At 33.6% G+C, this 15,288-nt stretch overlaps 1 protein-coding gene across 2 annotated transcripts in view; it reads left to right on the top strand.

Annotated features, from left to right (window-relative positions):
- Window positions 1-15,288, top strand: part of GCC2 (GRIP and coiled-coil domain containing 2) — a 54,147-nt gene that overhangs the window by 22,718 nt on the left and 16,141 nt on the right. For both annotated transcript variants that reach the window (XM_041755688.1, XM_041755687.1), the window contains 8 exons: window positions 1,956-2,120; window positions 2,422-2,526; window positions 3,155-3,317; window positions 10,250-10,350; window positions 10,434-10,511; window positions 11,367-11,504; window positions 12,401-12,522; window positions 13,850-14,026. In XM_041755688.1, the coding sequence (XP_041611622.1) occupies window positions 1,956-2,120; window positions 2,422-2,526; window positions 3,155-3,317; window positions 10,250-10,350; window positions 10,434-10,511; window positions 11,367-11,504; window positions 12,401-12,522; window positions 13,850-14,026 (1,049 nt within the window). The remainder of the gene's footprint in view (window positions 1-1,955; window positions 2,121-2,421; window positions 2,527-3,154; window positions 3,318-10,249; window positions 10,351-10,433; window positions 10,512-11,366; window positions 11,505-12,400; window positions 12,523-13,849; window positions 14,027-15,288) is intronic.

Genomic DNA, 15,288 nt, shown 5'->3' with positions numbered 1-15,288 from the left:
ATGTCTATTTATATATTCTGCCTTTTTTAAATTGAATTTTTGGTTTTTTACTATTGAGTTGTAGGAGTTCTTTATTTAGAATATTAACCCTTTATCAGATACAGGATTTGCAAATAATCTCTTCCATTCAGTAGGCTGCCTTTTCATTCTGTTGATGGTTTCCTTTGTTAAGAAGATTTTGAGTTTGAGGGGATCCTGGGTGCCTCAGCGGTTTGGCGCCAGCCTTTGGCCCAGGGCACGATCCTGGAGTCGAGTTTGATTCAGTCCCACTTACTGATTTTTTGGTTTTGTTGCCTTTGATTTTGGTGTCAGGTTCAAAAAATCTTTGACATACCAATGTCAAGGAGCTTACTGCCAATCTCTTAAAAGTCTTATGGTTTTAGGTCTTACATTCAAATCTTGAAACCGTTTTCAGTTAATTTTTGTGTAAGGAATAATATAGTGGTCCAGTTTCATTCTTTTTCAAGTGGCTATCCAACTTGTCCAACACCATTTTTTGAAGACTATCTTTTTCTCATTGTATATTCTTGGCTCCTTTGTTATAAATGAATTGACTAGACATGCGTGGGTTTATTTCTGGGCTCTTTTTTTCTGTTTCATTGATCTATGTGTCTGTTATTATGCCAGCACTATACTGTTCTGAGTATTGTTCTTTTATAAAAGTTTGAAATCAGGAAGCATGATCCCTCCAGTTTTGTTCTTCTTTTTCAAGATTGCTTTGATTATTTGGGCTCTTTTGTGGTTCTGTACAAATTTTAGAATTGTTCTAGTTAGTTCTATAGAAAATGCCATTGGATTTTTGATAGGGATTACACCAAATCTATAGATTGCTTTGGTCAGATAGCAATATTTTAATATTTGAAAAATATTAATTCTTCCAATCTATGAACATAGAATATTTTTCCATTTGTTTGTATCATCTTTAGTTTATTTCATCAGTGTCTTATAGCTTTATATATACAGGTCTTTCATCTCTTTGGTTGAATTTATTACTAGATTTTTGTTTTCTTTATGATGCAGTTGTAAGTGGTATTATTTATTCTTACTTTCTCTTCCTGATAGTTTGTTATTAAAGTATACAAATACAACAGATTTCTGTATATTGATCTTGTATTCTGCAGCTCTACTGAATTCATATATTAGCTCTAACTTTTTTTCAGTGGAGTCTTTAAGATTTCCTATACGTAGTAATCATCTGTAAATAGTGAGTTTTACTTCTTCCTTTCTAATTTGGATGCCTGTTTTTTTTTTTTTTCCTTGCTTATTGCTGTAGCTAGGACTTCTAACACTATGTTAAGTAAGAATGGCAAGAGTGGAAATCTTATCTTGTTCCTGATCATAGAGGAAAAGCTTTTCACCACTGAGTATGGTGTAGCTGTGGGCTTCATATATGGCATTTTCTTATGTTCAGGTTCGTTCCTCTGCACCCACTTTGTTGAAAGGACCTTTTTTTTTATTTTTATTTTTTTAATTTTTTTTTTTTTGAAAGGACCTTTCAGGTAATTTTAAATTGAGTAAATGCAAACATGAAAAATGTAATTAAGTATATTTCAATTTCAAAATTTTTGCATAAAAATTAAAATTAGATTTATTAAAATTAATAAAAACTTAGTATCATTTTCTTTTTCCCATTGTTGGGAGAAGAATATGACAAAACAACTGACAACTATCCTGTCTTACCTATTGCTCTACTTCTCAGCTTCCTGGGGTGTTTTGGTTTTGTTTTTGTTTCTTTTTTTGCCTTTTCCTCTGCCAGTGCTCCTGGTATCTTGTAATGTTAAATTGATTTTAACAGTAATAGTGTTTTAAATTTATTTTTGATTTTACATTGTGTGGAATTATTTTTGAAATCTTCATTTTTCATACTGTGCCAGTAATCTTACAATGCATCATTTTATTCTTCTCCTGTACATATTTTCTGCATGTTTACAGTCATGAATCATTTGTCATTCTAGTGTGAAAAATTAAATTCTGATAATGAAGATCTCTTAGCTCGTATTGAGACACTACAGTCTAATGTGAAGTTATTAGAAGTACAGATTTTAGAAGTCCAAAAAGCTAAAGCAGTGGCAGACAAAGAGTTGGAAGCTGAAAAACTTCAGAAAGAGCAGAAGATAAAGGTAAAAACAGTCCTGTGGGGTTACTTTATGTTATATAGTGATATTTTTATCACATCATTTAAGTGAAGTAAAGACTTAACTAATGAGTAGCATTTGTGAATACAACAGAGTTAATTCCTTGATGTATGTCAACTATGAATTAGAGAATCCCCAGCTATGATTTTTGGGGTGCATGTTTTTTATATATTAAAAGATTTTCAAGCTTTTTGTACTTTAATATGTTAGATTTATTTTATAGACCCTTAAAAATACCATTTTAATGTTGGTTTGGGGGGCGGGGTGGCAATATTTTTAATTTCAGGAACATGCCAGTTCTATAAATGAACTTGAAGAACTTCAGCTACAACTTCAGAAAGAAAAGAAACAGCTTCAGAAAACCATGCAAGAATTAGAGCTGGTTAGAAAGGTAAAAATAAAACCCCAAATTCCAAACTGAAGTCGATATTCATAGTGTTAAACGATTCTGATAGTTTAGAAAAGAAAAATTTCAAAAGCAAGGTTTTTGAGGCATAAACATAATCATGTATAAATTGTTGGACTCAAAAAATGGAAAGTTTAACATTTTTGTAAATGCTGTCTTTTCAGAAGAATAGGCTCACAAATGGTTTGATACTTCCTTTTTTGTACAGGATTGTTATATGACACATGAAGATTTAATTAATGTCAAAAGTTAGAATTCATATCATATTTAGAATCTTTGGCTTATTTTTCTCTACTTTTTTCAAAGATGAGGCTAAAAAGAAAAGTATTGTAAGAGCTGTTTAAATATTAACATTTTATAAATAAGAGCTCCATGTGTAGAACTGTCAATTGTAGTTAATGAAAACTATGATGAAATTCAGTGAAAATATTTTATAAAATTACAAAATAGAAAGTGCCAATTTCTAGTTTTTTCATATGTATAAACTTTCTGTATTACAGAAAAGCATAATTGGATGTGTTTATTCCTTTGGCATAATTTATAGTTATGCAATTAGCAATTTTACAAATAACATTAAACTATTATGTGGATCTTTTATTTCTGATATATGCAGGATGCCCAGCAAACCACATTGATGAATATGGAAATAGCTGATTATGAACGTTTGATGAAAGAACTAAATCAAAATTTAGCAAATAAAAACAGCAAGATAGAAGATTTGGAGCAAGAAATTAAAATTCAGAAGCAGAAACAAGAAACTCTGCAAGAAGAAATGAGTGAGTAAAACAAAATTCACTTTAACTTACAATAATTTCATCATAACAATACAGGGAAGCAACCTTATTTGTGCATTTCACCAGTCTTTCACTGCCAAGCAGATCTTTCACACAATGCTAAATATTCTTAAGGACGATGAAGATTGTAAAACTATTTTTTGTTTAGATGTGTACAGTCCGTATTGGTGCATAATGCATTCATTTACTTAAATATTTAAGTACAAGCTGCATGAGTGATACAAAGATAAAGAATGGTCTTGTCCACAATTTGCTGGTTGTCAAGCAGTGTGGGATCATTTAAATATCAGTGAAATCTTTTTTTAAGGTGATTATGTTCCACTTTCTCCATAAAATAATTTCTAACATTAAGCATCTAAAGATGTATATATATATATATATATATGCCTGTAGGCACCCTTTCAGCCACATCTCCTAAATTGGTATGCTATACTTTTGTTTAATTTAGCTCAAAATATTTTTTAATTTCCTCTGGATTTCTTCTTTGACCCATGAGTTACTTAGAAGTCTGTTGTTTTATTCATTTAAAGGAATTTCACATCTTTCTGTTAACGATTTCTTACTGAATTCCTTTGTAGTTAGAGAACATATTCTGTAGGACCTTAGTTCTTCTAAGCCTATTGAGTTTTGTTTAATGGCCCAGAATAAGATCTCTTTTGGCGAATTCTCCTTAGGCACTTGAAAACAATGTGTTCAACTATATTAGTTATTGGATAGCATGTTCTAACTAATGTCAGTTAAATCAGGTCAGGTGACAGTTTAGGTTTTCTATATTTTTAATGATGTTCTGACTACTGCTCTACCAAATACTGAGAGAGATATGTTGAATTTCCTGAACATAACCGTGGGTTTCTTTCTCTTTTCACATGTCGGTTTTGGCTTCATATATTTAGAAACTCTGGAATTAACTCCATATACATTTAGAATCGATACTTGCTCCTGGTAACTGAATTTCTCTATTATTGTGAAATGTATTTTTTTTTTTATTACTGGTGGTATTTCTTTTCTAAAGTCCACTTTGGTATTAATATAACCACTCCAGCTTTCTTTTGTTTCTTGTTTACATGACATGTCTTTTCCCATCCTTTAGCTGTCGACCAAAGTCTCTAAAGTGTTTCTTTTAGATAGCACGTAGTTGACTCTTCCAATGCTCTCCAATCTGATAGCCTCTGCTGTTTAAATAGAATGTGTAAGTTATTTATTTTTAACATAATTATTTATATGATTAGGTTTAAACCTACTACCTTGTTGACTGTTGTTTTTTAAGATTTTATTTATTTATTCATGAGAGACATAGAGAGAGAGAGAGAGAGAGAGAGAGAGAGAGGCAGAGACACAGGCAGAGGAAGAAGCAGGCTCCATGCATGGCGCCCAACATGGGACTTGATCCTGGATCTCCAGGATCACGCCCTGGGCTGAAGGCGGTGCTATACCGCTGGGCCACCTGGGCTGCCCTTGTTGATTGTTTCTACTTGTTTTGTAATATGTTTCCTTTTTCCTCTTTTTCTGCCTTCTTTTGAACTGAGTAATTTATATGGTTCCATTTTAACTCCTTTATTAGCTTGTCTTTGTTAGTTCGTTTTTTGTTGTTGTTGTTTTTAAAGATTGTGTTTATTTATTCATGAAAGACACACAGTGAGAGGCAGAGACATAAGCAGTGGAGGAGAAGCAGACTCCTCCCAGGGAGACCGATGTGGGACTCCATCCCCAGACCCTGAGATTGCACCCTGAGCCAAAGGCAGATGCTCAACCTCTGAAGCCCACCCAGGCTTCCCCCTCTTTGTTAGTTCTTAGTGGGTGCTCTAGGGTTAATAGTATGTGTTGTGAACTTATTACGGATTACTTTTAAGTAAATTATACCACTTCATATAGATTATTTACTCCTTTTGCCCTTTGTGCTATTTTTGTCATACATTTTACTTCTCCATGTGTTACAGACAATAATTGTGTTATCTTTGTTTGAAAATAGCTATCTATTAAGGAGAGATCAGCAAACCATGGCCCACAGTAGCTGCCTGTTATCTGAACGTTTTATTGAAACACAGCTATGTCCATTTGTGTGTATCATCTGTGGCTGCTTTCGGGCTACACAACAACTGAGTAGTTGTAACAGACTGTATCACCTACAAACCTATAATATTTGTTATCTCACCATTTAAAATGTTTTCCAATTCCTGTTTTAAAGAAATGAAAAACTAGAGAATTTTATTTCATATATTTACCCACATGTCTACCATTTCTAGTGCTCTTCATTCCATCATGTATATCTGGATTTCATCAAATACTGACTTTCCTTTTGCCTGAAGAACTTCCTTTAACAATGCAGGCTATTGGCATTGAATTCGGTCATGTTTTGTTTGCCTGAAAAAAAAATCTTCATTTTTGAAAGATAGTTCTGCTGGGGAGCATCCAGGTGGCTCAGTCAAGAGAGCATCCAGTTCTTGGTTTCACCTCAGGTCATGATCTCGTGGTTGTGGAATGGAGCCCTGCACTGGGCTCTGTGCTCACTGCAGAATCTGCTTCAGATTCTTTCTCTGTCTCTCTCCTCCTGCCCGTCCCTGCATGTGTATTCTCTCTCTTTCTCTCTCGCTCTAAAGTGAGTAAATAAAATCTTTTTTTTTTAAGATAATTTTGCTGAGTATAGAATTTTGTGATATGCCTTGGTGTGTCTTTATTTCTTGTTTATATTCTGCTTGTGTTTTGTTGAGCTTCTTTGTTGTATGTAGTTTTTCTAGTTTTCTTCATTTGTCATATTTTTGGCCATTATTTACTTCTTTTTGTCTAAATCTTCCTCCCTTTTTTTCCCTAGGACTCCAATTACATACATTAGACCACTTGATATAATCTCATAGGTTAGTGATACTCTGTTTTTCTTCATTTCTCTTCTTTTCTCACTTTTATTAAAATTGATTTAATGATATATAATTATTAGTCTTTAAATTCTCTTATCTTCAAGGTCTAATATGTTATAATTAAATATCACCCAATAATATTTTCATTTTAGATATATTTTCATCCCTAGAAATTCCATTTGTATTTTTTTTTTTTGTTCTTGTATTTCATTTACCTCTTCATTATGTTTGTAATGGAGATGCCCCTCCTATTCCACAGTCTAGAAATTGCCTCCAGACAGAAAGCTAGGACTGTAATAAAGGTCACCTTATTTATCCTTTCTCAGAGGTCATAGCTCGGTTTCAGGAATTTCCATATTGTTCAGTTTCCTAATTGTTTACAGCAGAAGGTATATCTAGGTCATGTTATTCCCTCATGGTGAGAAGCTGAAGTTCCATAAAATAATTTAAGGTGGCTGCAAAGATACTACTGTACACGATTTTAGATATATAAATGAGGAAATGTGATAAAAGGAAATGTTGAGGTGTAGGACTATACAGTGAAGTCAGATATAAGATCAAGACATAAAGTATACATTTTGTATGCTTTTGCTACCACTAAGGTCTCCATAAATTGACTTTTAGCTTCCCAGAAACCATTCAAAGACAGAAATATTACCAGTTACAAAGTTTATGGTAGCCACAATATTAGAATAAATGTGATTCTTGTTAGCAACACAGCTTTTCCTGATACTAAGATGTGTGAGAGAAGTTTTTTTTTTAAAGGCATTTTTATAAAGGAACACTGTCATGTGGAACAATGGTCCCAGACCTAACTTGAATATCCAGAGAGCTTTTTGGAAAGCCCAGGCACAAATATAAAGAATCAGAATCTTAAGGGGTGGGGCCTTGAAATCTGTGTTTTCAAAAGTCTCGTATGTGATTTTTGAAATTAATGCTACCTTTAGGAATGTGAAACACCCAGAAATAGCAAAATTAAAACCACCAAATCAATAAATAATATTAAATAAGAATCTGTTAGGCCATGAACTTGGAATTTTCAGATTTGAAGACTGATAGCCCAGGATGGCTTATAAAGTGAAATGAGTAAATGTAACCTTTATAATGATTCGATATTACAGTGGGGATTTTTAGATGACAAGTTCACTTATTTTGCAGAGTAAGCTAAATTAAGTTTCACTTTTGTGACTTAAATTATTTTATCTGCTCAGGAAATTTTCAAACCCAGTATCCATTTTATATTTAATTTTAACAGAAACCACTGATAATCTGGATTTGTATTCTCAGTGGCATTCCCACAACAAATAAAGTAGCAAATCTCCCTCGACTATTTCATAATGTATATTTCATTCAGGTTGTAGCCAAATCACAGCTCAATAAAGGTAATTTCCATGAATTAATAAAGCATTGAAGCCATGGATGCATAGTTCTGATGATCTACCTGCATCCAGGGGAAAAATGTAGAATACTCAGATAATTGAACAATTGTAGAGTTTCCAGACAATTCACTAGGTGTAGATCTTTCATTATGCACAACCATATTTTCCAGCTGTGTTCCTGGTGTAAATTGAAGAGCAGAGCTCTAGATTGTATCCTGCAATGCATACATTTGGGTTTGTGAATTAGTGAATGTGTATATTTTTTATTATTAAGCTGAAAGAGAAGCTTGATACCCTGGAAAAACTAAAAAGATATGCTTTGTTTAAGGACACCCACTTCTCACCTATAAGTACAGAAATGAGTGGTATAAGCAGTGAGTGCTCTTTAAGAGTTCAGAGGGGAGAGAGATTCTGTAGACTGAAAGGGTATTACTTTCTACAGCGATGGAATAAACAAAATTAAAAGTAACAATGGTGTAATTTTGGAAGTCTTGAGGAGTTGCAGTGAAAAGCTTGACCTGTTAAGGAGAAGCGAGGTGTAATTAGGAAGACATATTTTATCTAGTTTGTGGAGTGCCTGAATACCACAATATCTTTAGGCTCTTCTTGAAGACAATGGGGGAAGATTGGTCTGCCAGCATATCAGATCAGCATATCAGAATGGTGTAGAATCTGTCAAAAGTCACGAGACTCATGGCAGCAAAGGTCTTAGAAGGCTGAGCTCAGGAGTTGCAGTAGAGTAGGGAAAAGATAAGAAAGCATCTGGACAGTGTTCTGTGCATAAAAAAAAGATTGCCTAATAAATTAGCAACACACATCTTAATATGAAACCCCACCAACTGGCCCCAATCTGACTTTCCAAGTTAATTCTCATTACTCTCTCACAGAAAAGACTACTCATTTTTCCTGAGACATGATTTGTGCCTTTCTGTAACTATAGATCTCATCTCTCAAGGAAATCTCTTTTCATGTCCTAGCCCTCCCACTCTCATGCCCACCCTTTGGAGTCCTTCCTAATCTTAAATGTCTCCTGTTCTAAGTTTCCTTTGCAAACTTTGTATAACCTTTAGCGCCTATGAGCCCCAAAGCCTTTTGTATTTCTTTTGTAATGTTTGTATTGTGCATTATGTTATGTGAAATGTTATCCCCCCATTTCATTTTTATTCTTTGAGCTCAGGAACTAACTGTGTCTAATCACAATTCCTGGGGCACTTAACAAAGGTTTTGTATGTAATTTGTGCTTTATAAAATGCTTTTTATAGCCAAGCAAATAGTTGCCAGGAAATAACTAAATTAGACTTATCATAAAAAGGCATAGTTAAGATATATTCTTACAGTATACCTGTTCATGTTTACCAAGTAATAGGATCTGGATATGTGGATTTAACTCTATAAAGTTAATCATTGCTTATAAGATATTTTAGTAACACAATTACATGGTGCCCGTGTAACTGGCCTAGACCAGGTATTAAGCACTTTTCTTAAAGGACCAGGAAGTCATTCTCCATGGCTTCACAGGCTACATGGTCTCTATCTTATATTCTTTGTTTCCTTCATAACAGGCTGTGACCAGATTTGGCCTGCTTGCTGGTTGTATTTGGGTACCTGGGATCTAGACAGTAAATCCACTCATTTCTAACCTCCTTTAGCATAAAAGTTTTTTATTTTTATCATGTTTCAATATGTTCCTTAGTGAACAATCACTGACAGTCCCATTCTACAAAACAATTAGTATCAGAAAAACAACAGGTATGTGCCTCTGTGGTGATAGAATTGGAAATATATGGCACCACATTTGAGGTACGTTTTTTTTTTTTTTAGATACTTCATAAAAGTATTTATCTTTTAGATACACACTAAGTATATAACTTTATTTAAAGATATATACTGAAACATGTACAGACAAATGGATTTCTTACGAAGAACCAAAAACAGACAAACCAAAACCAAAGAGGGTACAAGGAATAGGTAAGGATATGGGTTAGGAGTTAACGAACTCTTTCCATCAAGGGCCAGGCAGTAAATATTTTAGGCCTTGCAGGCCATTTTATAGTCTCCAACACCATTAGTCAAAACTATCATTGTTGCACTGAAGCAGCTATGAACAAATGTAAATAAATAAGCTTGATTGTGTTCTAACAAAACTCTTTACAAACAGGCAGTAGCCAGATTTTAGCCTGTGGGACAGATTCCTGTTCTGTGTTGTAAGATTGGCCATGTATCAGTGATTGGTAAAGCTGAGTGATGGAAAAAAAAAAAAAGCTGAGTGATGGATACAGTAGTTGTCACTGCTGTTGTGTATGTTTGAAACATTCCATAATAAAAATCTAAGACAAGTTTATTTTTATTTTTTTCTTTTATTTTTTTAAGACAAGCTTCTTTTTAAAGATAGGTAAATGCAAAGAAAAGACTTAATCATTCATTTACTTAAATTCATTTATAAAAATTATTTGGGGTACTTGGGTGGTGCAGTCAGTTGAACGGCCAACTCTTGGTTTCGGCTCAAGTCATGACCTCAGGGTCATGAGATCAAGCCCCACATGGAGCTCTGTGGTCAGCACAGAGTCTGCTTTGAGATTCTCTCGCTCTCTCTGCCCCTCCCCCCATGCTCTTTCTCTCTCGAAAGTAAATAAATCTTAAAAAAACATTATTTAATCTGTTCTGAAATTATTTCCTTTGCTAGCTTCACTACAATCTTCAGTGCAACAGTATGAGGAAAAAAACACCAAAATCAAGCAGTTGCTTGTGAAAACCAAAAAAGAACTGGCAGATTCAAAGCAAGCAGTATGTTAATTTCCCAGTTTCATATTTCAATTTATGTATTTTTGAATCACTTTTCAAATTTAATCATGTTTCTTATTCTGTAGGAAACTGATCACTTAATACTTCAAGCATCTTTGAAGGGTGAACTGGAGGCAAGCCAGCAGCAAGTAGAAGTCTATAAAGTAAGAGTCTTATTGCTTTTTAGGATTTACCAAAAACTGTCCATGTAGAACTAAGGTACTATGGGGGAATTTTCCCAAATACCTATATGTACTTTTTTTTTTTTTTTTTAAGATTTATTTATTTATTTATTCATGATAGAGAGAGGCAGAGACATAGGCAGAGGGAGAGAAGCAGGCTCCCTGTGGGGAGCCCATTGTGGGACTCCATCCTGGGGCTCCAAGATCATGCCCTGAGCCAAAGGCAAACAATCAACCACTGAGCCACCCAGGTGTCCCTATATGTACATATTTTTATACACACATTTCTTTCTCCTAAATATCCTTCATTTAAAAAGTAAAAGCAGTAAGCCAAATATGGCATATAACTGGAGTATCCCATTTAGCTTAAGCTAGATTCTCTTCATGTGTTTGAAAATCCTTAATGCACTAAGAATAGTGCATGGCCTCAGACCTGCATCAGAGCTTTCAAAATGATAGTGCAGTCACAAGAATAAAAATGGTTCTATATACTTATGTTGTATACATGTTACATGTATATTTACATTATTTATATTTTTTAATATCCAATTTATATATAATGTCTTAATATATTCAATTAGACATTGAACTATAACAAATAGTCTGGATTTTTTTTATTATCACTTATGACTAATTTTGATTTAAGGAAAACTGAAATAATTTATTGGGAAAATATACTATTATATTGTCTCTATTCTTTCAATAATAGTTTTAATTCTATCTAATTATCGCTTATATATATATATAGAAATACAAACTCAAGTTTATTTTTAAAGAAAATCTGTTTAACCATGAAGATCCAATTTACTAGAGCTTAACTGAAAGGTTTTGCCCCAGATTCAGCTAGCTGAAATAACCTCTGAGAAGCACAAAGTTCACGAACACCTGAAGACCTCGGCAGACCAGCACCAGCGCACACTGAGCGCTTACCAGCAAAAAGTGACAGCACTTCAAGAAGAGTGCCATGCTGCCAAGGTACATGCTTCACACAGAAGCAGTGAACAGGTGTTATCATCACCTAAGCAGTTCACATGAGGGGTGTGGTCTCACCTTTTAGGATTTGCTTTAGTTTAAAAGATCACTTATTAGATGAATTCTTAGTGTAGCTCATCTGTCCCTACCTCTAACCCCATCCTAATCCTGTCACTTGCATAACCTTTTTTGTTGTTGTTGTTAAAATGGAAGACTGAAATGGAAGACACATTGTTTCCGTTTTCACCTTGTTTTGCAATTTCTGTGTAAGAGTTATTTTCTCTTAATTTTATAATTTAAAACGTGTACAGTTCTTTCTGAGGGCCAAATGATTATAAATTAATATTCTGATAAAATGGCTGTGAGGGCCTACTTTCTTCAGCATGCAAAGCAGACCTAATACGGTAGCTTTGTGAGAGGTGCAGCTCTGATAATTAGCCAGTTTGGCAGAAGGGTCACAGAAGATCACATTAGGAAAGTGGAAGATCTAGAATTCCACTTTTCCCACTCTCTTTGGAAATCTGAAGTTTAAGAGGCTTAATTTCTTTGAATTTATTTTTCTTATATTTATGAAAAGAGGAAATCTTATAAGTGAAAATCTTTTAAGATTCCAAAGGCAAATATGCCTTTACAGAATTTATGGGTACTCATTGAATCCACCAGGAAGGAAAACATGGTAGAAGCATCTCTTGTCAACCAAAATTCTATCTTTAAAGGCTTTTAAAAAGATGTAAGGCCTAACGAAGCACATTTTTAGGGGAAGTTTATGAAGGGGCTAAAGGGTGTCAGTTATTTTACTCATTTTCTAAAACATGTTTCATCTTAAGTCATTAAAAGGAAATAGGATTATGTTACAATAGAATGCAGTAGAAAAATTCTCTCTCTTTTGAATGTCATAGGCAGAACAAGCTGCTATAACCTCTGAATTTGAGAGCTACAAAGTCCGAGTTCACAATGTTCTGAAACAACAGAAAAATAAATCTGTGTCTCAGACTGAAACCGAGGGAGCTAAACAAGAAAGGTAAAGTCTAAATTAAAATGAACATGCAGGGTTTCCCCCTTTCCATCAAGTAGGTTGTAAATTCTGCTTTGATTCAATTTGTGGAATTTTACGTATAATGAGAGCAGAGTTTTTTTTACTTCACTCTATCTCCAGGTAGCAACAGGGAAGCATCACTGTGAAGGTTACAAACTCATAAGACTGCGTGATTGAAGCAGTAAAACCAGGAGATAGGCTAAGTAGTGTCATCTTGTTGTAGCAGGAACTGGTCAGAGTAGAAATACAGACATTAAAGTTACATTATGATTAGTTTTTCCAATTTTGAAAATTTAGAAATAGAATAAAAATGCTTCCTTGTTATACCCACCATTAATTAGGCTAAATAGAATTGCTTTAAAACATTTTATGTCTTTCAAAAAGTTTTAAATTCAATACTAAATTCTAGCCTAGAATTAAATGTTTCTTCTTAAATTTGTCATCTCAATTATTTGTTTCAGTAGTATATTATTTAGTGCATCTTTAAAACTAGCATACAGATCATTTTTGTAAATTATTCAAAAATATACTAGGAATATGAAATGGGGCATTCTATAGCCTGTGTGTTTTGTTTTAGGTTCGGTATTCAAAGTAATTTTACATCTACCTCTTACTGTTCTAAGTAGGACTAAATATCCTGCAATATTTGTATGTTTATACTTGTGTTACTTTTTATTTAAGTATGTTAAATATGGGAACTGTAGACTGACAAATGAGATATTTTGTCTGTTAGCTCACCTTCAAATTTCAAAGCAGAAATTGAATATTGAAGCCTTTAATATGAAAATGTCAGTATTGACAAGAGCCTTTTTTATCATGCTGGAATTTTGGATTCAAATTATTTTAATGTAAATGTTTTTGCATTCCTTCTATTTCCTTATATGTATACTTTTTTCTAAAAAAAAAAACTATTGAATCAGTTGAGACATTCTGTTGTTCATACCATTCTCATAATGGTTAGCTTAGAACTGTGATTTTTTTTATGTTAACTAAAAGCATAACACTATAACAAAATAGGCTATTTTGATGCACTTAATAGTCTCTTCTCCGTTTGAGTATGAAATTTACAAGTTCGGAGATTTTTTTGAAAATCTGCAGTGGCTAAGATATAAAATCTGACGATAAGGTCTTCTGTATTATACTTATCCCTGGTCTCTGAATTCTTCCAATTACTAGATTTCCACTAGAATTGTCTATAATAATGGCAAGTGTATGACATTAAAAGATGAAATGATTAAAATAAAATGTATTTCAAACCACAAAATCAGGTTTACCTCTTTTAAAACTTTTTGTAAAACTGTTTCTCTTTTAGAGAACACCTGGAAATGCTGATTGATCAACTGAAAATCAAATTACAGGACACCCAAAATAACTTACAGATCAGTGTATCTGAACTTCAGACATTACAGTCTGAACATGATACTCTGCTAGAAAGGCATAACAAGATGCTGCAGGAAACCGTGTCCAAAGAGGCAGAACTCCGGGAAAAGTAAGGTTGCGAGCAGTACTAACTGTGTTTGTGCTGAGCAGCAAAGTTTTTCTTGGTTGGAACTCCTAATGAGTTGCTCCTTGTGATAAATACAAATTGAAAATAAGGAATAGATATTTCTAGGGGCACCTGGGTGCCTCGGTCATTTAAGCATCCAACTCTTGATTTCGGCTCAGGTCATGAGATTGAGCCTATGGGATTCTCTAGACTCTGCCTCTATTTTCTATTTCTGCCCACCTCTTGCTTGTGCATGTGTTCTCTCTCTCTCTCTCTCTCTCTCTTATTCTCAAAAATATATAGATAAAATCTTTTAAAAAGAAAGAAGAAATAGATATTTTTAGAGGCTTGGTAACTTTGTTTTTCTACCTTAAAGCCCCTTTTGATTGGTTTTAACCTTCACTTTTTTAAGAACAGTTAATTTTATCTGTTCATCCAGCAATCTGTTTTTCCTTTGGTCTTCATGGCCAGAATGTTTCTTTAAAAAATCCACTTTTCAACTCAAGTGTCAAATTACAAGCATTTTTCTTTTTCTCTAGAGGAAAGCATTCAGACAGCTGCTAACTGAACAAGAATATGGAGCTTACCTTTGCAACTGTCTTCAACTTGTCATATTATTACCCTTTGTTAATCAGTACTCTAAATAGACCTCAGTGGTGTTGGCAGGAGGAGTAGATTATTGTGAACAAGGAACTTTGAATTCCTGTAATAAAGAAATTGAGTGGTAATAGCTGTTGTACCTTAAACTGAGGAAAAGAGCTCTTCATTGAGCATCAAGGCTGTTGGAATATTTCACATATCTCAGGTATGCTTTTAATACATACCTAATCTATGGTAATCTTGAAAGCTTCATTTTGACTTTCTAATCTTTTAATAACATAATTTATATATGTTAATCATGTGAATCAGAAGTTTCAGGGAAGATCTACCAATTTTCTAGCTACCTATCCCCAGGTTTCATTGGAAGATTAGTTGAAATACAGTGATGCTTGCTGTTTACATCAGAAATTTCCCACATTTATTCTTTATTCTAGAAAAGTTACTGCAAATTATATTGCTAACATGAATAAAGTGCAAGTGTTGCCTCTATAGTTCAGTAACTATTTTTTTGGCACCTACTATGTGCCAGTCGTTCCTCTAAGTGCTAGAAACTTAATAGTATTTAGAGATATCTTTAGAAGTCTTATCCCTCTTTTTCAGAAGTATTAAGAATAATGCTGTTACTGTCTATGCCCCAATATGAAGAAATAGCCTTATCTTTAGAA

The sequence above is a fragment of the Vulpes lagopus genome, chromosome 5 (assembly GCF_018345385.1).
Source record: "Vulpes lagopus strain Blue_001 chromosome 5, ASM1834538v1, whole genome shotgun sequence".
Lineage (NCBI taxonomy): Eukaryota > Metazoa > Chordata > Mammalia > Carnivora > Canidae > Vulpes > Vulpes lagopus.
Note: the sequence above shows the minus strand (reverse complement) of the source record. Positions and strands in the feature narration are given on the sequence as shown.